The sequence below is a fragment of the Carassius carassius genome, chromosome 3, assembly GCF_963082965.1.
Source record: "Carassius carassius chromosome 3, fCarCar2.1, whole genome shotgun sequence".
Lineage (NCBI taxonomy): Eukaryota > Metazoa > Chordata > Actinopteri > Cypriniformes > Cyprinidae > Carassius > Carassius carassius.
Genome location: NC_081757.1, coordinates 9541376 through 9565262, shown reverse-complemented (window position 1 = coordinate 9565262; position 23887 = coordinate 9541376). Strand labels below are relative to the sequence as shown.

The following is a 23887-nucleotide window of genomic DNA, read 5'->3' as shown; positions in this document are numbered from 1 at the left end:
CCATTAAAATGGGTAAAATTATTCAAATTAGTTACATCTAGTGAAATAGCATCACCAATAACGAACGTAAAGCATCACCACAAAGCCTCTCTGCATTTTTTAAAATACAGAAAATGTTATATTCCCAACTGAATTTGAATACACCCTTGATACAGTTTTCCGATTGAGATTGTCTATCCATGATATTCAATTAGTTGGGATATTTGGAATGCAAACATGAATAACTTTTATCAATTTTAATCAACAAATGAAAATCTAACTAAACATCTATTGTGTGTTTGTGCTCTATCTGAGCAAATTGCTCAAGAATATTGCTTTTTAGACTTGCAATGTTAATTTCAACTGGTTTGCTATCTGCTTGATACTTGGTCAACATGCATTCAAGAGGTTAAAATGCAGCCGTTTGTTTGGGCTTGAATATCTTTTTTTTTTTTTTTTTTTTTTTTAAGTAAATGCTAAGTATATTCGCCTTAAATACATTTAAGTCTATATTCTCTGTCCTTCAAGTTGTAGTCCTGGGCGAGTAGGACTAAAATGAACATTGCATGTTCTAATAATTATGAGGTCATATTCTAAGGTTAGTGAGAGAGAGAGAGAGAGAGAGAGAGAGAGAGAGAGAGAGAGAGAGAGCAGGAAAGAGGACAGATGGTAGGACCACCACATTCAGAGTATGTGATGAATAGTGTCAGGCAGTGGACTCAAGCCCGCTGCGTAGAGGAGCCGATCTCTAACGAACATTGTTCTATGGGGTCAAAACTCTCATTAAACTTCAATGTCAAGGCTTCAATTTAAGATTGAAGAAAATGTAAAAGTCTCTGGTTCTGTCTCTTTGAGACTTTGTTTTGTTATACAGCCCCTTTTAAAAAAAAACAAAAACACAGGAGCTCTGTTATTTAAGTGCAGACAGACATCGGCATGCTACATTAGTTGTGATAATTCTGTTCTCTGAAACCTATGCTCTAATGCTTACTTCAGGTTTTTTTATTCTTCTATTGATGTTTTCCTGTCTCAGTCTGACCACTCATTTTCGTCCAGCTCAGAGTCTTCATCAGATTCGCTATACTCCACGGCGATGCGACGGGATAATATAGTGGCCACGTCATTTCCAACTGGCTCCTTCTTTGCTTCCTGCTCCCGCTGCTCTTGCACTTTACGCAGCTGGATCCCTATTACAAAAAAAATAAAAAACTTAAAAGTGAGAACCAGAGATACAAAGTTGTATGACCATTATTTCATATATTATTAAAAGGATCAAATCTCACTAAACCTGATAAGAACTGATAAGAAATATGGCTCTAATAATAATATGGCCATAATAATAATAATAAATGAATGTTCAAAAGTCTGTGGTAAGACGTTTAAAACATTTTTAAAGAAATCTCTTACATTCACCAACGCTTCATTTATTTGATCAAAAATAGTAATATTATGGAATATTATTGTGATTTAAAATAACTGTCTTCTATCTTAATACATTTTAAAATGTAATTTATTCCAGTCATGAAACCCTGAATTTTCAGCAGCCATTATTTTAGTTTTCAATGTCACATTATCTTTCAGAAATTAATTTCATATGCTCAAGAGACATTTGTTATTATGAATGTTGAAAACAATTGTGCTGTTTAATAATTTTGTGGAATTGTGACATTTTTAAAAAGTTTTAAAACTGTGACATTTTAGAAAAAAACTAAATATAAAAGTACGTTATAGTCACCATTCGACACCATAACACTCAAACCCCACTTTATGTGTGACCTCTGACCTCGTCTGATGGCCGCCAGCAGGTCGCTGCGTGCATCGCTCATTGGGATGAGAGGAACCTGGCCCTTCCTGGGGACAACCGGTGCTTCCGCAGGGGCAGCGGGCATGGTGTGGGAGTGAGGGTGCGGGTGGGGGTGTGTGGGCGGCCCAGGTGGAGGTGGAGGGGGGGCTGCGGGAGGAGGATGGGTTGGGGAAGGGGTATAGGATGCAGGGAGGGCAGGGGTTGGAGGAGAAGGGTTGTAAGTCTGGGAAAGAGATGGCATGGTGCTGGCCGGGGCAGAAGAGGGGCCAGTGGGACTGTCAAAGGCAGTCTGGGCAGAGGGAATGAGTGGAGGAGGTGGAGGAGGAGCAGGAGGTACGAAATACTCTCGATGCTGGGACTGCTGACCACTGAGATAAAAACAGAGAAAAGAAATGAATCAAACACATTAACTGCACTCAGGAGATGAGCTATAAGCCTGAAACAAAACCTAAAGTCAAACAAATTAAAGTACTACAATAGCTCAAACAAATCAATATAATTTAAAAATAAAAATGGCAAAATAATTGTTTTGCAAAATATCTTTACCAAAACTAGAAACTGTGAGTCTGTGAGATTTCATTTTTTACATTTACATTTAGCAGATGCTTTTATCCAAAAAAAACCAAAAAAAAAAAAACAGTATTTTACCAGTATGTGTGTTCCCTGGGAATTGAACCCACAACCTTTTGCGCTGCCAACACAATGATAACCACTGAGCCACAGGAACTCTTTCTTTTTTGAAGGATTATTGTCTTGTTGTGAGTGTTTGGTCATAGAAATGATGCGATGAAATTTTACACATGATCATATATGTTTTGTAAGCTATTTAGACTCTGAAGAAATACATAAATGATAAACAGAGCAATTCCAAGAGAGCCCACACACCATGGTGCTCAGGCCCTATAAACTGAGAATTTAGACTAGGGTTTTGCAACCCCTAGGGGTTCATGGTGGAACTGCAGGAAGTTCATGGGACAGAGAAATCGATATGCAAAAGCAAACTGAATAAAATACAATATAAAAAATAAAGTATAAAATTATACTCAAATCTTACATACAAAATCATTCAGTCATTCAATTTATTATTCATTATATTTATTGAATGGTTAGAATGTTTATTTTAATTTTTAGAGGGTATTTCATGTAAATAATTTAGATGATTAGATAACACAGCTTTATACCCTTTATATTACAGAGATTTACAGAATTAAGAGAAGCCGAAGAATAACAGACCTGTAGTCTTTAGCCTGCAGGGGACGTGGCCCGTTGAGAGCGGGGTCTGGGACTGCTTGGCCATGGGAGGTCTGAGCCCTTCCAATGGTCTGTCTCCCGGGTGGAGCAGAGGAGGAAGCGGCCGGCCGATACCCACGGTCCAGGGACTGGGTCTGGACATGAGAGGGGGCCATGAGGTGCTCTTTGCCATCGGCAGCGGAGTAAGCGCTGATCACGGCCATCTGCTGAGCTGGGTGACTGGGGCTGCCTGGGTAAGAGTGCTCACCCATGTCTGAGGCAACCGACCTTGATGATGGAAAAGACACAAAAAAGGAAAAGAGAGAAATATTAAATGCGATCTTGAGCTTTAAAAAGAGTATTATAGATTCTAAAGTTCAGCTTTATTGAAAGCACCTGTGTGGCATACTGTTTATGACAATAGATAATAATTTTCACTGTTGATTGACAAAATTAGCCCCTCACTGGAATTCCAAAGACTTCAGGGCAAGCCACTGCACCAGAATAAGTGTTAAAAGACACTATTTTTTTATTTTTTACTTTATGATTTTTGACAGCTTACAACAACATAGCACAATGAAATTTCTCTCTGCCTTTTTTCAAACAACAACAACAAAAACCCCAACATAGAAGACAACAAAATTAGACATTTAAGGTTAGAAAATTAAGCAGTTTAAATACCATTTGTCAATGTATCACCTACTTCAATCATCTAATTGTTTAAACTAATAAAAATGATTATAAAAACTAACAAATAAATGAATAGAACATAATTATGATGTGACGGTTTAGATTGCTCTGGTATGACTCTACAAGAGTTGGCAGCTTAAAGTGTCAACAGATGGCAGTAGTGAGCTATGATAAACTGCACCCCACTTACATTGCCACTGAAAAAAGTCAAAGGAAAAGAGACCACCAACCTGTTGTCTGGGGAAAGTGAGCCCTCAGAGGACATCCCGTGGTATGGAGAAGGCGTAAAGCGGGCGTCTGGGCGGAACTCCTTATCATACGCCATTACGTTCCACTCCTGCCTACGATTCCGAGCCTTACGAACCTTTTTCACCTCACGACTGGGGTCCTCCACCTGCTTCTGCTGCTCCTGAGTGAGACAGAGAAAAAATGAGAGAGGGAGAAAGAAAGGCTAGTGTTGTAAAAAGCCCAGGGTTTCATCACAAATCACATTTGGTGAAAGAGGTTTAGACTGTCAAGCTAAAAGAGCAAAGTCTCACACACACAGACTGTAGTGTCCACATCTTTCACTGAAAAGTGCTGTGAAGAAAGTTTTCTACATATTTCAGGGAATGCATTAAACACACACACACACACACACACACACACACACACACACACAAGAAAAGCTAGTGAAGAGACTGTAGGGAAAGAAAGTGAATGCACAAACTGGAGTCCGCAAAGTGAGGGACTGACAGATGAGAAGAAGGACTGACAGAAATGCAGGTCTCTTACGGAGGATAGGAGGGGGCTTCTGAGATGGGCCTGTCTGGAGTGGGACTTAGTCTGGTCTGAGGGAGTCTGGCCTGAGCCGCTGGTCTGGAGAGAAGGGGCAAAGTCTGGGGGAGTTAGAGCGCTCATTCATGCACACATAAAAGTCACATCCACTGATGGGTTTCCTTCTGCTCTCTCCTTTGCATATAAACAAAAAAGCTTCTGGTTTGAGGAAAGGAAATCAATCGGAGAAACAGTTTTTACAGGGGACCCAGTAGTGCTATGGAAGCAAAGGGAGTTTGTCTGATGTCCTTAGTATTGTTGATAAGTTCAAGTCAATCTTAACCATGTACAACACCACTTATTTTGGTATCAACTTGGTACCGAAGTTCCACTTTTGACATCCTTACAGCAGTGTGTGATTGTGGAAAGAACACATTGTGAAACAGGACGATAAAGTGCACACAAAAACATATTTATGCAGTAGACACACACACACACACACACACACCTTCTGTCTTCTCTTTTCTTTTCTCTTGTCCTCTGTGGCTTGCAGCATTTTCTCCCTCCAGAGGATAAAAAAGTAGGAGGGGTCCGTGTAGAACTTCAGTGCATCCTTCTTATCATCTCTATAGAAAGAAAGAAAAAGAAAGAGACAAATGATTGTTGCTACAATAGCATTTGCTCAGTGTAGACCTGTAACTCTCCAAACAAACAAAACAACTTGCTAAAATGAATAGGGCTTTCAGGCATATTTGAGAGTGAGAATATTCTAGCAGAGCACACTTGATATGCAGCAAGTGATTTATCATTTTGTCACAATAAACCCGAGGTGCACAAACAAAAAGGAAATAAAACATGCAATTGAAACATATCTTCATTTTTAAATGGAACATTTTAATACTATAAAGTTGTATATAACGCAACATTTACATTCAGTCCACAGCCTTCAATGAAGTTTGATTTTTGGCCCTTCATGGTAAAAAGTTTGGGAACCTTGAGACGAGTTAATAATGCACAGGTTGCAGTGATGTTGATCTCACCTGTAAGGGCTGAGAATATTGAGAGGAGGTGGTTTGTCTCCACGGTGGTAGAGCTCCAGCACAGGATTAGGGATGGAGTTTCTGGAAACAACTTGTTGGTCCTGAATGGTGGAGCTCTTGAAGGCCTTTCTCATGTTGATATCTTGCAGAGAGACTGAAGATGTGGGATAGAGAAAGAGTTCAGATATATATTTGTGTTTATGTTTACTATATGGTGAATAAAGGTGTGGTTTGACGAAGACAAATGGTCCCTTGATCATCATAAAGTGTTAAAGGGCCTTCAAGTAAAGCTGTGTGAAATCCCGGCTTAAGTCTCTTATGTGTTTGTTAAAGAAAGGACGAAGCTGTCCATGAGACAGCAGATGGTCAATCTCTTATTCACATGATCTGCTTCTCACCCTAATCGGGAATGGCACAAACATATGATGCTGCTGCGCATTTAAGAGCAACGTCACTGCTTGGCCTGCCCTAGAGCATGTGGAGCTCCTGCCTCACAATACTATGTTTGTTTGTTTTATTTGTTTTTTTTTTTCAATAGACAGAGCTGTTTGGTAGTGACTTCAGATGTTTTGCTTGCACAAATCAAAAACAAGTATGAGATACTGAAAAGGTGATTAACCTCAACCCCTTATTAACACACATTAAAACTTCACGGACATCACATTACGGTCAGTCAAAAGATGTATGATAACCAATGACAACCGTTTAAAATGGCCTTGTTAATAGGTGTGTGACAGGTTAGTGTATAAATTGTATATAGTGTATATAATATATATATATATATATATTTATATATATATTATCAAAATTATAAACTCAACACTTTTGTTTTTGCCCCCATTTTTCATGAGCTGAACTCAAAAATCTAAGAGTTTTTCTATGTACACAAAAGGCCTATTTCTCTCAAATATTGTTCACAATTCTGTCTAAATCTGTGTTAGTGAGCACTTCTCCTCTGCGAGATAATCCATTCACCTCACAGGTGTGGCATATCAAGATACTGATTAGACAGCATGATTATTGCACAGGTGTGACTTAGGCTGGCCACAATAAAAGGCCACTCTAAAATGTGTAGTTTCATCACACAGCATAATGCCAAAGATGTCGCAAATTTTGAGGGAGCGTTCAATTGGCATGTAGACTACAGGAATGTCCACCAGAGCTGTTTGCATAACCAAAGAATTTCTGCACAAACTGTCAGAAACTGTCTCAGGGAAGCTCATCTTTATGCTTGTTATCCTCTTCGGGGTCTCGATCTGACTGTAGTTTGTCGTTGTTACCGACTTGAGTAGGCAAATGCTCACATTCGATGGTGTGTGGCACTTTGGAGAGGTGTTCTCTTCACGGATGAATACTGGTTTTCACTGTACAGGGCAGATGGCAGACAGCGTGTATGGTGTCGTGTGGGTGAGCGGTTTGCTGATGTCAACGTTGTGAATTGAGTGGCCCATGGTGGCGGTGGGGTTATTGTATGGGCAGGTATATGTTATGGACAACGAACACAGGTGCATTTTATTGATGGCATTTTGAATGCACAGAGATACCATGACGAGATCCTGAGGCTCACTGTTGTGCCATTCATCCACGACGATCACCTCATGTTGCAGCATGATAATGCATGGCCCCATGTTGCAAGGATCTGTACACAATTCCTGGAAGCTGAAAACATCCCAGTTCTTGCATGGCCAGCATACTCACTGGACATGTCACCCATTGACCATGTTTGGGATTCTCTGGATCTGTGTAGTATACAACAGCATGTTCCAGTTCCTGCCAATATCCAGCAACTTCGCACAGCCATTGAGGATGAGCGGACCAACATTCCACAGGCCACAATCAACAACCTGATCAACTCTATGCGAAGGTGATGTGTTGCACTGGGTGAGGCAAATGGTGGTCACACCAGATACTGAATGGTTTTTGGACCAATATTTTTTGTGTACATAGAAAAAGTCATAGATCTTTGAGTTCATCTCATGAAAAATGGGGGCAAAAACAAAAGTGTTGCGTTTATAATTTTGTTCAATGTGTGTGTGTGTATATATACCAAAAGAAGAAAACTATGACAAAAAATACATTGTATTGAAAATGTACAGTCTGCCTCTGATAGAAAGCAGTGCAAAAGCTGAAAAGAGCTGTTAGATATTCTGTAACATCAGTCATGCAATGATCTATGATCCTGTGTGGAAATTTGTCAACTGTGGGCCACTGCTAAATTATTTATTAGGTTTTTCTACATTAGTGTAGGGGATGTCTGTTACTGAGGGGGTGTGGGCTTGTTTTGATGTAAAGAATGATGGACTACCTCAATCGTCCTCTAATTATGTATGCCACTGGAGAACACTCACAATATTGAAGCACTAGCTGTGCCTCACGGGCCACTGTACTGCTTTACTGAACATTAATAATTCAAGACTGAGCATACAGGCTGATCTGATGGCACGAATGGGGTATATGAGGTCAAACCTGGGACAACTTATAAAACAAGGGGGTTCTGCTTTTCAAAATATGGACTAAGAGCCAAAACGCAATGCTGTTGTAATGGAAGAGAAAAGCCCTTTCCTTGCTCATTTAATCAAATACCAACAAACTGTCTGTCTAAAACAGCTATGACGTAGCTTACCCTTTCAATCTTACACCCAATTTCTGTCTTCTTTGCTATTAAATTGGTTGTCTTTTATATTAATAAGAATTAATAAAAATTATATATAGTTCTGACTTATTTTTATTTGACTTTTTTTAATCAAACCTCTAAATGTCTCTTTTGTCCTTGTGTGTAGTCTGTTCAAGTGCAAAAGAAGCTCAGTTTTAAGTCTGGATGGCTGGTTATAAATTAATAATTAGAATGGATGTTAAGAGGGGGATGGGATGACATTTTTGGATCAGACACAACCATGAATGCCAGAAAACCATCACCCTTTCTGGTAACAAACAAACAAAGAAACAAACAAACAAGTGCGCGCACACACACACACACACAAACACTATTCCGTCTCTTCCTCTCTGTGAGATGTCTTGATACTCAGACATTCTCCTCCTCCTCCCACTCCCCGCTTCCCAACCCTGCATTCTACATGCAGCACACAGAAACCCCAGATCACCATCAGGTCAGACACACACATTAGAGAGCTATAAACACACACACACATGGCCCAGAAACCATACTCTGCGCATTCCCAGCAGGTTTTGCTTTCGGCACAGGTGTGGTTGAGAGGTCATCGCTCGCTGTGAATCAGGTGATAATGGAACGCTCAGACTTTAAAAGAAACGTCGATGTGTCTTCTCTGTAAGTGAGGGGTCACGGGGGAGCTAGAACATATTAAATCCTCTTTATCGGCTCTCCAGTTATCGATCACAGCTGGGGGGAATGTTTTAAATAGGCGAGGACATCGTTAGAACATGTAACATGGCCCAAATCTTGATTTTGCATACGGACAGAGAGTTTACAGATAAGAATCTCTTCTCTTATGTCCATCAAACACATAGACTGACATCACAGTCTCCACTATCTGCTTCATTTATTCATTGAGACAAGAGATGGTGCAACCAGGCACTGGATTATTCTATTCCACAGAGAGAAGAACAAAAGAAAGAGATGATAGGAGTCGAGGGAGGAGTAAAGTGATACGGTTTGATGTCTCTCTCTTTCATGGCAAAGAAAGCTGGGTCATCCCTCTAACTACAGGCCAAAAGAAGACCATTATAGAGGACAGCACTCAAAGGCAGACACATTCTCTCTCCAGCTGCTAGCTGCTACAACTGAAAGCTTGTTAAATTCTGGAGATGATGCAGAGATTAAGCTTAATGCGTGATGTTACCCTCTTCCACGGTGGAGTCCAGCTGGGTGACTTTGATAGCCAGCAGGTCCACTCTCTCTTGCAGGTTATTCATACGCATGTAGAAACTGTTGGCTTCATTAAACAGCTCTCCAAAGATGTCCTCTGCATGACGACCTGCAAGACAGACGACGACAGAAGCTAAGAGAACGGTGTGCTGAAAAGATCCACTGAATTTTCATGCTAGGTTGGGTGTTGTTCAAACTAGTGGTCTAGCATAGTCATGTTATTCATCACCAAATCTTGCTCAAGCTGGTGGACCAGAATGATGCCTTCTGATTTATTTCAACAGACAACATATAAAAGATTATATAAAGAACAAACAATTCAATGCAACTAAAAAAAGAGAGAAAAGCAGGGTGTCACTCACTCAGGCTGCCCAGTTGTTTGATGATGGCTGCCAGGGTGCTGTTGGTGACACACTCCAGTTCACTGGGCACCCCATCAGGCAGAGCTCCTCGACACAGGTGCTTGGGCTCGATACTCCTCTTCACCAGCGGCATGACTGACTACTGCTGAGAGAAAGAAATAGGAAGACCTATTAAGACACTTAATGAACTCAAACACCACATGAGGAGGTATATTTCCGGAATATACACACACACATACAGTTAGGAATTTTTTTTTTAGTTTTTAGAATGTGTCATCATTTGTAAAAGTATATAAGAATTTCCTGAACTGACTTCAAATTTTTATTTTACTATATTTATTGTTTTTTTAATTGTTAAAAAAGAATAACTATTAAAATAGCAAAAAAAAAAAACAGATTTAACCTGAGAATTGTCACAGCAAATATAAAAATAAGACATTTAAGAGAAAAATATATTTTTACAAATTTTTTAATTATGTTTTTTTGTTTTAAGTTCAGGATAGGTTTTATTTAGATTTCATCTTTTAAAATGTATATGATAATTTCCTTTATTCACTTACAACAAACTACATTTTTCACTTAAACTATAATATACAACAACAACAACAACAAAAAATCTTACATAAATTGTAATATCAAACTAAAACAATGGCATGCATTGCAAAATATACGATTTGCTTGATGCTCCTAAGATTCCAAAAGTCATTTAACCAAAAATCGTGTTAGTCATTTAGATCACTATGTTCAATAATCAATATGTCACATAAAACCAAATGTTTAAGTTTGTATAAGTTTAACACATGCGTCAAAGCAGCACAGGTAAAGCAAGTGACCATAAAATCAACTGACCCAAAACTCTGCCACACAGCCCTTGGACATCTTCACTGTCTTTTGTTCAATGAGAGTACAAATAAAAGCCAATGTAAAGGTAAAAGTGTTAGTATGAAATTTGAAATCAGTTCTACAAAATCAAATATCACAATGTAATATGGTTACATTGTCTTGGCATTTTATGCTGATTAATCATTCACATATATTTAATACAGATGTCTGAGATAAGTGGGCCCCTGTTTCAGGAAAAGGACCTACTGTGGTCTGTTCCTGTTTACAGACCACCAATGACCACAGACAAATGCTAATAAAGACAGTCACTGGCATCACACACTGATGCAGGAGTAATGGTTCAGTGACCTGGGCACACAGACAACATCGCCTGGCAACTAAAGCGGATGGGTATGCTGCTAATGAGACATGAAAAGAGCACTGTTATAGCCCGGTGGGACAGCAGACGTGTGTGTTCCCCTGCTTTCTTTGTGGTTCTAGTTATTATTTCGGTCTGAAAGTGATTGGAAAACCAGATTGTAAAGGTTAACAAACCTATTAAACTATTCAAACGTTTGGGGGCTGTATTTTATTTAATTTTCTTAAAGAGAAATACTTGGTTACAAAAGATTTCTATTTAAAATAAATGCTGCTATTTTTTAATGTTCGATTTATCAAGTAATCCAAAAAAAAAAGGTTAAATGTCAAATCATGGTTTTCACAAACATTATGATTTTTTTTCATGATCTTTTCATTTAATTCTGCTCTCACAGTGTGAAGCAGACACTGTGGCCTGACCCATTTAATCAACATCATGTGAATTTTTCCACTGGAGTACACTTGAAATCTCTCTTTTTTTTTTTTTAAACACAGGGACAGTTTAAAACTATTTTCTCCCAAATTCTTCACTTCTAGCTCTACTAGCATTTTTACAGTGTGGGAATATTTTACTGTGGGAATAAAACGCAGTAGACCAGATACTGTATATTTTGTCAATAATGGAAGGTATTTTAAATTATGTGTCAATGTTTTTAAAATATCAATATGATGGAATATTCTTCCTGCTTTTCATCAAGTGCTGGCACACACACCATCATAATTACACAGCTGTTCAATAACAGATCACTTTGCACTAAAACATTCATACTCTTTTTCAGTCTGTCTTCTCTGAATCTCTCGGTCTGCTCATGAATAAAGCAGCAGAGCTGAGTGAGACTGTAGAGGCGCAGGGCTGTAATCCCTGAGAGAGAGAGAGAGAGAGAGAGAAAGAGAGAGAGAGAGAGAGAGAGAGAGAGAATATCTGTCTGTGTTTTTTGGGGGGAATGAAAGGACACATCAGAACCCTGTGAAGTGCTTGCCCACATTTACATTCATGCATTCAACAGACACTTTTTCCCAAAGTGACTCTGACTTTCAGAGAATTCATGATATGATTTTATCAGCACGTCCCTGAGAATCAAGCTTATGACCTTGGTATTGCTAGTGCCCTGTCTTGCTAGTAGAGCTACAAGAATGCTACCTACCTAGACAGTTTTGTTTGCTGCTGACTAAGGACACCTCTATGATTCTCAAATATGCCGTTTAGGCACGCAGATCTCAACGAATTAAGACACGTACACTTAATACTAACACCATGTCCCAACCGGTCCTAATCTGTCATGAAGTAACACATTTTATTGAAACTGATGACAGCCAATCAGAATCATTCCATCAGAATATGTGTTTAATAAAACACAGTTAAGTGGCTTTTGGACCAATATGATTAAACCATGGGTAGGACTTGCATATCTGGCACTATCCATGCAAAAAATTTGATTAATATGGAAGAAATAGCATTTATTGATATTCCGTTGTTTAAAGGTTAGAGAAATTTCGGTCACACTTTATTTTAAGGTTCAATTCTCGCTATTAACAAACCATTAACTGTGACTTTTGTCTTAATTAACTCCTAATTTGTTGCTAATTAAAAGTTAGTATCTCGATGATACCATCATCTCACTTGATATATGAAACCACTTGAATTCTTAGATACAAGCTATTCAGATGGTGAGAATTATGGGAAATACACAGAGAAAAAGCAGTGAATGAAAGAGAGAGAGAGTGAGAGAGAGACAGACGGAGAGAGCCAAAAGTGTGCCACCTTGCCAGGAGGGGCCTTGGTGTTGTTGCCATGGAAACAACACTGAAACGGCTTCTGAGAAAGGATTTAGAGCGAGCTAGAGAACGAGAGAGAGAATTGAAAAATGGTGCAGAGAGAATCCCCCACTATATATCTCAACATCATGTCAAAAATGCAGCAGAGCCACACTCACTCTCTCATAAACCCCTCCCTCTGATATATTCTGGCATCCGCACAGAGATCTGAACAAACACACTTATTCATTTAGTCATTTAATGACTACCTGAACATGTCTGAATTTCCCAGTCTCTCTCTGAAAGCAGGAGGGGTTCAGGGACCCCAGGGAGAGCAGCGGGAGTGAATTCATGAGATTTTGTAATGTGTGTGGGGGGATGTAAAGCAGTAACATACATGTGGAGCGCTAAGCGTACGTGATTCACCTCATTAATCAATGCTAAACATTTATCCAGTAGCATCGGATTAGGAGTAGAGACTGACATTTTTTCGGGAATCCTGTAGGATAGGAAACAAAATCACTATAAAATCACGTGATTGGGATGGGACAGGAGAAAAGGTCAGCGGGAGTGGGAGGGACCGGGAATCGTAATAACACAATGATACCCAACTTTATACACAAATATACCTTTTATATAAATAAACTACATATATTAATTCTGAACTTAATTTTAGTTGCCCTGTCTCTTCATGTGGTTTAAAAATCCACTCCTGTGTCACACTTTAATTAGGAGCAGTCATAGTACAGCAGCAGGAGTCTGTGAGTGTGTTGTTTCTGTTTGCATAACATTACATGTCAGAACGACCCACTTTTGTAGATGTGTAGGTCTAAGGGTTGTTTTAAATGCAAGTCAGTGTCATTTATTATCATTGTATGTGTGCAAAAGCATCTGCTCTTTATGAAACAGATGGCATTTATAATAGAATTAAAGGCCCAGCTCTCCCTCTCTACAGGTATGCGTTTAAAAGTCAATGGAACACTATCAAACACTCGTCTCCCACTGTGAACCAAGTGCCTGCGGTCTGCTTGTAAAATATCACACACCATATCATTAGCCACGAACACGAACAAGTTCATTTTCTGAATAGGTTTTGATTGAATTCAATCCACCCAATAGATAATTCTACACAACTTACAAGTCTGCATTTTTTTTTGGTCAAAAAGGAAAGAAACATATAGGGCTTTTTCAATCAATCGTTTTTTTTAAATGATGCCAATTCAATACGTTTTTATATTGATATAATGTTATAGTAAAACTACAAATCTGTGGAAGCATTTGACATCATGCACAAGGCGCCTTGATTTTCGCCATGAATGAAAAAAACAAAAAAACAAAACAAATCACAACAAAAACAATAGTACCACTGCACCACTACTACTACTAATAAATATTAATCAAACTTTAAGGAACAATCACACATTGTTTTCTTATTAATTTTAAACAGTAAACTTATGTTTTGCAGAACATTGTTTGCCAAAAATAAAAGGGTTTAATTTTCATTTGATTAGGATAAATTAAATCGCTTTATGCCTTCATTTGATTACCAGAAAAATTAAGATATTTTTTATAAGGCCCTATTATTGTAAAAAAAAAAAAAAAAAAAAAAAATAGGACCCTATACAAATAAATAATATGTTTAAAATACAGGTCTGCCTCTCTTAATTAATTTTTATTAATTCACCAACTGTAAACTGAGGTTTACTGTTAACGGATTAGAAATATTAATAGTTTTTGTATTAAAACTATATTCACTGAATGTAAAAAAAAAATAGAGAGAATTGAGTCAAGAATCGGATCGAATTGGGACATCTGAATCAATACCCAGCCCAAAGTAATATTGGGAAATATTATTAATATCTAAAATAAATGTTTTCTATTGTAATGTAGTTTAAAATGTAATTTTTTCCTTTGATGGTAAAGCAGCCATAACTCCAGACTTGTGCCTCGTGATCCATTAGAAATTATTCACATTTCTTATTATTATTATCATCACCATCAGTGTTGTCAACATTTGTGCTGCATTTGATGTCTATCACTTTTGATTAATTCAATAATTAATTCATGCTTGCTGAATAAAAATACTATTTCTTTAAAATAAAAGTCTTGACACCCTAATTTTGAACAGTAAGGCATATTAAATACACACACACACACACACACACACACACACACACACACACACACACACACACACACACACACACACACACACACTTATATAAGGACAGCAATGACTATACCTACTGTTATTTCATATATATAAACAGTAAACACAAAAATTATTATATTTTTCTTCACATTTTAAAATATTCAAATATTATATGTTTGAGGGAGACTCTGATATACCATACACAATCATTACTGCATTTCATTCAAAATTTAACAACAAATATTTCTGTTCATATTTGTAAACACACACACAAAACTAACAAACATCCTCTACCACCAGACTCATCCCTGCCTCCTTTCTCTTCCCAGCAACAGTTTTCAAGAGGAAATTATGATATAAATGTCAAATCAAGAGAAGCACAAATAGCAGAGCTGCAGTTGCAGGTGGATCTGATGAGGAGACGTTTGTTTGTGTTGCTCAGATTCCAGAGCCCCGGATCCCCCTCTCTGCCCCCCCCCACCCACCGCTGGCCCCACTTCACCTCTTTAATGTCAGGATCAACGCTTGGGCTCTATGATCAACCCCCAGCCAAAGCCACCAAACAACCCCCCCCCCCCCCCCCTCACAAAAAAGAAGGAAATATGATTACATTTTCTTCCCTTATCCCACATATCCAGAACTGTTCAGAATACAGAACAAGAGTGTCATTAGTCCAGACTGAGAGGAAGTGTTGCCATAGTTTCCTTTCATGCCCCCTGGTTGTTGCTTGATCAAAAAAGAAAGAAGAGCAGAAGCCAAACACTTGGATAGACAAACAGCTAGATGAGCAAACACTGTACATTAACCCTCTCAAGGTCAATGACTCCAGACCACTGTTGTTTTAGTATTATTTATATGCCATTATAGTTTGTTATTATATTTTTTGTTATATTTTAAGTAATTTCTATGTTTTTGTTTTACTAGTTTTTTTTATATTCTTATTTAGGTTTCATTTATTTTTTTTATTTCAGTTTGGTTTTATTTTTATTTATTTTTTTCAGTTTGTAACGCTACTAAACTTTTTTTCAGTTAGTTGCATTTGCAACATTTAAAATTTTCATTTAGTTAACCACTTCTAATATTTATAATTTATTTCAGCTTTATTTCAAGTAAAGGGTTAGTTCCCCCAAAAATGAAAATTAGATTACTCCCCCTTAAGTAATCCTTGGTGTATATGACTTTATTCTTTCAGACGAATCCAGTCAAAGTTATTTTAAAAATTGTCTTTGAGCTTTCAAACATTTAATGGCACTGAGCGGGTTGTTGCAGTGCATCAGTCCAAAAGAAGTTCGATAAAAAGCACCAACCCTTAATAAAAAGTGTCTCACACGGCTCCGGGGGGTGGGAGTGAACAGCGAATCGATTTGTTTCTGTAAGAAAAACAACCATATTCAAAACATAATAATCACTTTAATCTAGTTTGTGCTCACTGTTGTACACGGAAGCAGCTTCAGGCAGATAATGTATAGAGGTCTGCTTTGCACATGCACCGCTCAGAAGTGACGAACGTGGAAGCGCAGGAGAGAGATCAAAACAAAACAATGATCACCAATTAGAAGTAAACATCAAGGATTTGTAAAGAAGAATGTTGGAGGATTTCGATATAAGCCAAGAGAAGACTTTCCTTTGCTAAAGTAAGGAAACTTTGCTTCCTTTGCTCCTGTAAACAAACATTGGTTTCCACAAGACTCAACAGTGCATGTGCAACACTGACCTCATACATCATATGCCTGGAGCTGCTTCCGTGCACAACTGTTGGTGCAAGCTACATTAAAGTGATTATTAAGTTTTGAAAATTGATATTTTTCTTACAAAAATGCATTGATTCGCTACAGGATCAGTATCAGATATGCCTTTTGCCAACCAAAAAGATTCTTTCTTCTCATGAATAATACAGCTTTAATGTGACATGATAAAATTGGTTAGATATGGGTTTCTCTGGTTTAAGAAAAGCCCAAGCGTTAACATTAAATAAGAGTATAGTTGTTAAAGTGGAATGGGCTTCAGGGTTAGTAACACTCTTTCTGTCTCTCTCCTATGAACTCTTCTCACTCCGTCACACACAATTAAATGTGCTGCATTCAGCACAATCAGGACAAATCAGCCAAGCGAACATGTGCCCTGGGGTCCCCATGCCACAGTGCACGAACCAATGGCCGGATAAGGCCCGGAGCAAAGGGGGTCACTCCCTGGAGCGAGTGCTTTGAGGTCTGCTCTGATCCAAGACCTGCTTTGTATCTGGAGCTCCATTCGTTTTTTTGAGGATATGGATGGGTCCTTCATCTGTGTAAATGGGGCAGGCTAACAAGAGACAAAAACTGGGGTGTTTGGAGAGACGGGTGGATTAACTGAAGAGTGATATATAGCTGTGGGCTGAATAAAGATGGATGAAAACTTCAGCCCAGAGAAGACCTAAATTAATGATTACCTCAGTTTGATTAAAAAATAAATCACATTTTCTATTACTTCTACATTTCTAAATCTATTTTCTAAATGCATATTATTGATCTTGAACAGGTCATTCATGCATTTTTCATTTAATTTTTACTTTTTTTGAGCATGTCGTTTTTAATTACAATATCATAACTCCGTCTTCAGTTGACATGACAGACTTTTATATGGCAATGCATGTCAGACTTCTCCAATCATTTAGTCCAATCAACAAATAGATAAAAGCAAGTCCCGCCCCAAAAGTTTTTTTTATTTGACAATGGGTTTTATTCAGATTTATGTCACAGTATAGAAGATAAGATCTGCTGAAATTAGAGATGTGCAAAATGTGTTTAAATCTTCTAATTACTGGGTTGTCTAAATGACTAGATGACTAAGTCCCAGGCTTCCTGTATAATTAGATTGAAGGTCATTGCACAAAACTTATATAAAATGTATAAAACGTATAAAAGTCTTAGTCCTCACAAAAAAAGTTGAAGACCTATGGAATCAGATGCATAAAAGTATTGATAAAGACAGCAAATTTGTTACAAAAGTTTTTTTTTTAAACAAACTGGGTGTTGTCCGATGCATTTTGATGTTGGACAAGTAATCAGCAATCCATTGGTCTACCCATTATCATATACCAGAGATAGCAGGAAAACAAACCTTACCATGCTGACTGACACTAAGCCTGCCTTTAAACTGGCAGAAAAAAAATAAAATCTGATTTTTTTTGCCCAAAATAATTTTAATAGTAAGGCCATTCAAAACCCGAGGATCTACCATGTACAATCACTCACAATCATTTTGGGTGGGAATTATGTACCATATTTTTTGGACTATAAGTCGCACCTGAGTATAAGTCACATCAGTCCAAAAATACGCCATGATGAGGGAAAAAACATATAAGTCGCACTGGACTATAAGTCGCATTTATTTAGAACCAAGAGAAAACATTACCGTCTACAGCCACTCCACGCCCTTTCGCTGCTGTAGACGGTAATGTTTTCTATTGGTTCATTTCTCTTGGTTCATGTCAAATTCATTTTGATAAATAAGTCGCACCTGACTATAAGTCGCAGGACCAGCCAAACTATGAAAAAAAAGTGCGACTTATAGTCCGGAAAATATGGTAAACACATATCGAATACCAGTCATGTCTAAATTGAATGTAAACAGACGGGCCAAAAAAAAAAATCCGATACAGTCAAAAGATCAGATCTGTGCATTAAGACATGCAGTGTAAATGCAGTCTTATAGTCTCAAATTTAACTTTACTAATTTTATGTGCTTTTGTCATGTAGTTTTTGTTAGGTGTATATTTAAAAAAAAAAGGAGAGAGGCCATTTTCAGAGCATCTGAATATAAGTCCCACTTCTATGCTGTTCTGGAAACTTGCTTTTAATCATAAACTCTGACAGAGAACCCATTAAACAGATTTCATATGAACTCCATGAACTCATAAGATCCCTGGCACCATCCAGACACACTGGGCTGAGACTGATGATAGTACAGCAGTGGATAGATTCACAACATCGATGATGACCACCGTGACAACCATGTTAAGTAATTGCAACAACAATGCATCATCGATCATGCCCTACTGCTGCCTGATATTGCAGAGTAAGCACGCTGGTAAAACAGGCTGTGTATTTAGGTTTGTTTTGGGGTTTGTAAACAGAACCAGACTCAAAGCATCTACTCATAGCTGTTGACAACTGAGATGAATAAATAAGAGAAAATGAGAGAGACACCCTGGTTTTGTCCAGCTGTCTCATACCCTGTGTCCTGGAAAGGCCTTTTCGATGGGCTCAATAGACAAGCCATGCTTGCATTTTCTTTTTTTATGGTGGCAGGTAACAAAAGGCAAAGGCAAAATAGCAGCAAACAGCACTTTTACACAGCCATTGCTTTTCATTTGCACACAAACACACAACAGAGGGGAGGGGTGGCCTGATGTAGGACAACAGATAATATACTAAACTGACTTAAAAACAAAATGTTGTCTGGAATGGACATTTCTGACCTCTACTGAGACTCCTACTGTACATACTCTTTTTACTTACCTCCAGGACAAAAACCTACGGGTATTGCCCAAGTGTTGCTTAACCATCTAACACAGGCCAAGGCAGTGAGACACACAAATAGTGATACAGCTCTGGAAAACTCATAGGAAAGTGTGCCCAAACTACACAATGTGGCGGAGCTCCACATTCAACACACCGCTGGGTTAACTAACAACATGACACAACAACACAACTTCACACAGTAAATTCTAAAACAAATTGTGGGCATTTAAAGGCATAGGTCACCCCAAAATGAAACTTCGGTCATCATTTACTCACTCTAAGACCAGTGCAAGAATGTCAATACACCACTCAATTTCTCAACATCTCTCACAAATAAACCGACTTGTTACCTAACTAGTAACCTACTGACTTGAGATTTGACTTGGACTCTTGAATAGTCTTTACTACTACTTTACTAATAATTTTATAATTTGAATATCACCTACAGTATCTACAAATTAAAGGCCACTTTAAAAGTTGTAAGCACATATAAATAACAACAAGGTATAAAGGAGAAATATTTTTAGACAGTTTCAATTAAAGGTCTCTGTCATTTGCTTTGAAAAAAATTAAAAGAAAAGTAGGCATTTAGAAAATGAAAAAAAGTTGTTTAGTGGTTCTTCATTTAGAAAAATTTGACTTTCTGAAAGAAGAATTTACAAGATATAAGATTCTTCACTTGGACTCTATGTTAAAGACTTCAAAATAAGACGTCTTAATGAAGTGTATCTCTAATAAAAAGAGATCATAATAAAATGTGACATTTCAAGAATGGTAAGCACGCTGGACACCAATCATTTACACTGGCTACTATCAAAAACTTGACATTAACCCCCTGGGGTGTATTCCAGAAAGGAGGTTCAACAAACTCCGAGTTAAAACTTGAACTTTGAGTTGACGTACCCTGAGATTGGAAACTCTGAGTTTTCGGTTTCAGAACAGCCGAACAGAGTTCAATCCAATCGGAGTATGTTGACAGTTTAGCGTGTGAAAAATGTATGAAAAGCCGTGATCAATGGAGCTCCGAAATTACAATTCACCATTGCAACAGCTCCCACCAAAAAGACTTCCGGATACTATGGGATACGTAACTTTTATTCTAAATCAATATTATTAGGTGAAAACTGGCAAAAAGGTATTTTATTTAAACTAATATTCATTTTCATGGTATCCCACGGGCATAAAAAAAAGTGGCAGCAGAAAACAAATTAAACATAAAACCAATTCATTCAGGTAAAGCTTCAAGCGTGAAATGGGTGTAGGTTAATTGACATTCAACAAATACCCTTTAGTGTATATCTATTTCAATCTATTTTTCCACATAGTCTAATGCTTTTTCACATAAATAAATGTTCTTTTATCCAACATGTTACATTTCATAATGTAAAAAAACATTTAACTTCTATTCAGTAGCCAACAGCAAGAAGGCAGAGACTGGGAGAACCTGCACCAGCATCCCTGAAAGATGAAGAGGAGATGACCACAATATCAACATTAAAATCCAACAGGGAAAAATATGATGTTGCTTTAGTATTTGTAGAACATAAAGATGACAAATTAAACTGTGAATAATTTGTGTTTATTTAACAGTTGTGGTGGTGGTCAAGGTATAGGCTATATCTTGCACTACGCTTCCATCTGGTATCCTTTCATTCCATATAGTAATCAGCTTCATTTCGGAAGGTGCGATGGAGAGAATGTGTGTGTAATCAATGAATCTAACCACACTGGAAATCCTAAAGGAAATTCAAATTATTAGGTTACTTAGAGGTTGCAACCAGATGTTATCAATTTTTATTTGAAATAAGGCAAAAATCTCAGCAATAAAAGCGTGAACGAATGAATTATGTATTTAAACATTGTTTATGCTTTAAAAAGGGGGAGGATATCAAAATAAACTGGGTTTTGTGAAGAAAATCTGCTCCGACCAGGTTAGGTTACTATGGTAACTTATCAAGAGGTTTAGTTATGTCTTTTATTGGAACCAAAAACACTGAGTTTCCCTTTTCTGGGGTTAACAAACTAAGTTTCCAACAAAACCCACTTTCTGGAATACACCCCTGGGGCCTGTACCATGATGGTAGATGAACAAATTCAGAGTTGCAGAATTAGTTTCAAGTTGACAAAACCAAACCACTCCAATCCAGCTTTGTTGGTACCATGATGCTGATCATCAACTTACTTTGTCAACTCAGGCTTTAATCCAGAGTTTGTGGAGCATGTGCAGATGAATGTGTGACATCACTGGCAAAACAGCCAATCACGAGCCTTGGTTAAAGGTTTTGCTAAAGGTTTAGAGATTGAAGAAAATTATGAATTTAAATGCATTTACAAAAATAAAAAAAAAGGAGGCTACTCGTTCATGAGGACGAATAAAAAAATGATCTTGCTTTATCAGTGCAGTCACAAGTGAAACTTGTTATACACATCGATAGAGACATAATTATGTAAGGTCAGGTCATTTTTTAAGCATTATCTACTGATTCTACAGCTTATTTATTTTACATACAATCTGCTGTATATATTAAAATTAAAAGTAAATTGATAACAACTGTTAAACTAAAATTGCTTGTGTGTAATGGATTATTGATCATATAAATCATATAAATTAACTAAGTAATGTTAATTATCATTAAAGGTAGATATTTATTTGGTACTAGTGACCTTAAATTTGGAGCAAGTTAAATTGGGGAGTGACTTTTTTTTGTGTCAGACATGTGTCACTTTGCTCACATCTGATTGGTCCATTTTCAGTTTGAGATCAATAACTCAGAACATAACTTGCCCGAGAAGGTTAGCTGTGGAGTGTAGGTTACTATGGCAATGAACGCAGCTAAAAGCCAAGCCACTTTCATGGTACCTTAAATCCAGGGTTGGTGCAAACTAAACTGCAATTTACCTGGCTAGCCAGCTAATCCGGCTTCATGGTACAGGCCCCTGGTGTCTGAGGCATTGTTTTGGGCCCTGGAGATGAGTTGACATGTATAAAACAGTATCAAAATGTATATAACAATTAAAATAATTATTGATATTTTTATGTAGAAGTGCCAACCAAATATTGAGGTTCATATTGAAATGCACTAGACATATAGTTAATGCAAACTTTGTTAAACACTTCAGAACCAGACTCATATTTACATTTACTCAAAGGCAGGTGACCGAGAAAACTAAGAGAATAAATGGTAGACAGACTTTAAAAAATAAAATAAAAACATTATGACCCATTATGGTTATGTTTATCATTATATGTTAGGTGATTTACCGCAAGAAATATCTACATATCATCAGCCACATGGAATTCTGGAGACAAAAAGCCCTTTAGGCATACTAACCCGACGAATGATAAATTATGTAAACATAAAAACATAGATGTATTATGTCGCAGTTCCTAATAAAGTTACCAGCCTCAACTGACTCGACATATTATTTGTTTGTACCACAAACAATATAACGCACACCCCGTATTTGCACGGCACAACATTAATCCTCGTCACATCCATTACACACACACACACACACACACACACACACACACACACACACACACACAACACATCACACCACACCACACACCACAGCCTTTTCATGTGATCAAAACAGCACCTGCGCGCGACGTTAGCGTTAGCAGCTCAGCTTTGTCCATGCCCACGAGAGATACAAAACCGATTAAAAGCCTGTTTACCTTTATATACCAAGCGCTGGCGCGGCGTCTCTGTTTCAGTCCGTATTTTGCTCTCCCTCTGTATTGTTACATCGCATGCATCGATTAACTGCTATTTTCTGCAACGACTGATCTGGATAACGGTGCGCGAGTCAGGTTCAGTTGTTTGTAAATCACGGAACGATGCGCCCAGCGTGCGCGTTTCCTTGACAGCGTTGAGTCTTCTGCTTGAGCGCGACAAACGCTGCCCTGCGCGCATGCGCAGACCGAAGCCTTGAACACCTCCCACCAAAATAAGCACATACTGGAGCAGAAGAGGAAAAAATAATCAACACTTCACCTCTGAAATCTCCACAAGGAAGTCAGTAAAGACAAATGTATGAGCTTTTCTAAACAGAAATTTCCTACTGCGAAAATGCTAGGAACAAATCGTCTAAATTCAAGTTTTGAATATTAGAGCTGATATTATGCATGATTTGCTAACTATTCTGTGCATTCGTATTTCATCAGTAGATGGCAGCATCCTTGATGGTGATAAACATACATAAGACACATTAAAATGTACTTTTACAAATGTTAAATTTTAACAGCAATGAAAAATTCTTAAGTAACAATGTTACCTAGTTAAAGGTACCTTACCATATACATTGAACATTTATATATATATTTATTCTACAAGACAATACATAGGCCTATACATTTTCTATTAAAAATGTAAATGTTTTTACAAGTAAAAATGTTAAACTTAATATTTATATATAAATAATAAATGAACACATCTGCTGCAAGTACTGTTTAATTTATTTATTTATTTTTTACTTTAAGTCTTCATGTGGCCTGTTTTATTATCTGCAGTTTACAGCACCATTTTTACCATTTTAATTATTTTTTTAAGGTATTAAACAGATGATA

At 37.6% G+C, this 23887-nt stretch overlaps 1 protein-coding gene across 4 annotated transcripts; it reads right to left on the bottom strand.

Moving 5' to 3' along the window:
* Positions 1–614: 614 nt before the first annotated feature.
* zgc:109889 (uncharacterized protein LOC553542 homolog) lies at positions 615–23256 on the bottom strand. Of its 4 annotated transcripts, XM_059527805.1 has the most exons (11): positions 22997–23256; positions 10555–10593; positions 9706–9850; positions 9318–9452; positions 5500–5653; positions 4968–5085; positions 4478–4561; positions 3934–4112; positions 3017–3301; positions 1763–2151; positions 615–1166 (listed from the first exon to the last, which is right to left on the bottom strand). In XM_059527805.1, exons 3-11 carry the CDS (start codon positions 9836–9838, stop codon positions 1009–1011), a joined length of 1635 nt encoding a protein of 544 aa, XP_059383788.1. In that variant the 5' UTR covers positions 9839–9850; positions 10555–10593; positions 22997–23256; the 3' UTR covers positions 615–1008. The 4 variants fall into 4 exon arrangements, with proteins under 4 accessions (XP_059383788.1, XP_059383770.1, XP_059383778.1 ...); XM_059527787.1 differs by lacking the exon at positions 10555–10593; XM_059527795.1 differs by lacking the exon at positions 10555–10593 and having other exon boundaries at positions 9706–9847.
* Positions 23257–23887: the final 631 nt, after the last annotated feature.

What these genes read in the sequence shown, in the direction of transcription:
- zgc:109889 (XM_059527805.1), bottom strand. Translation starts at nt 9,838, where the DNA reads ATGCCGCTGGTGAAGAGGAGTATCGAGCCCAAGCACCTGTGTCGAGGA. An exon ending in AAGAAAAGAGAAGACAGAAG is followed by an intron (nt 4,562 to 4,967) that starts GTGTGTGTGTGT and finishes CCTTCTCTCCAG; the next exon opens with ACCAGCGGCTCAGGCCAGAC. An exon ending in CTGCAGGCTAAAGACTACAG is followed by an intron (nt 2,152 to 3,016) that starts GTCTGTTATTCT and finishes TTTTTATCTCAG; the next exon opens with TGGTCAGCAGTCCCAGCATC.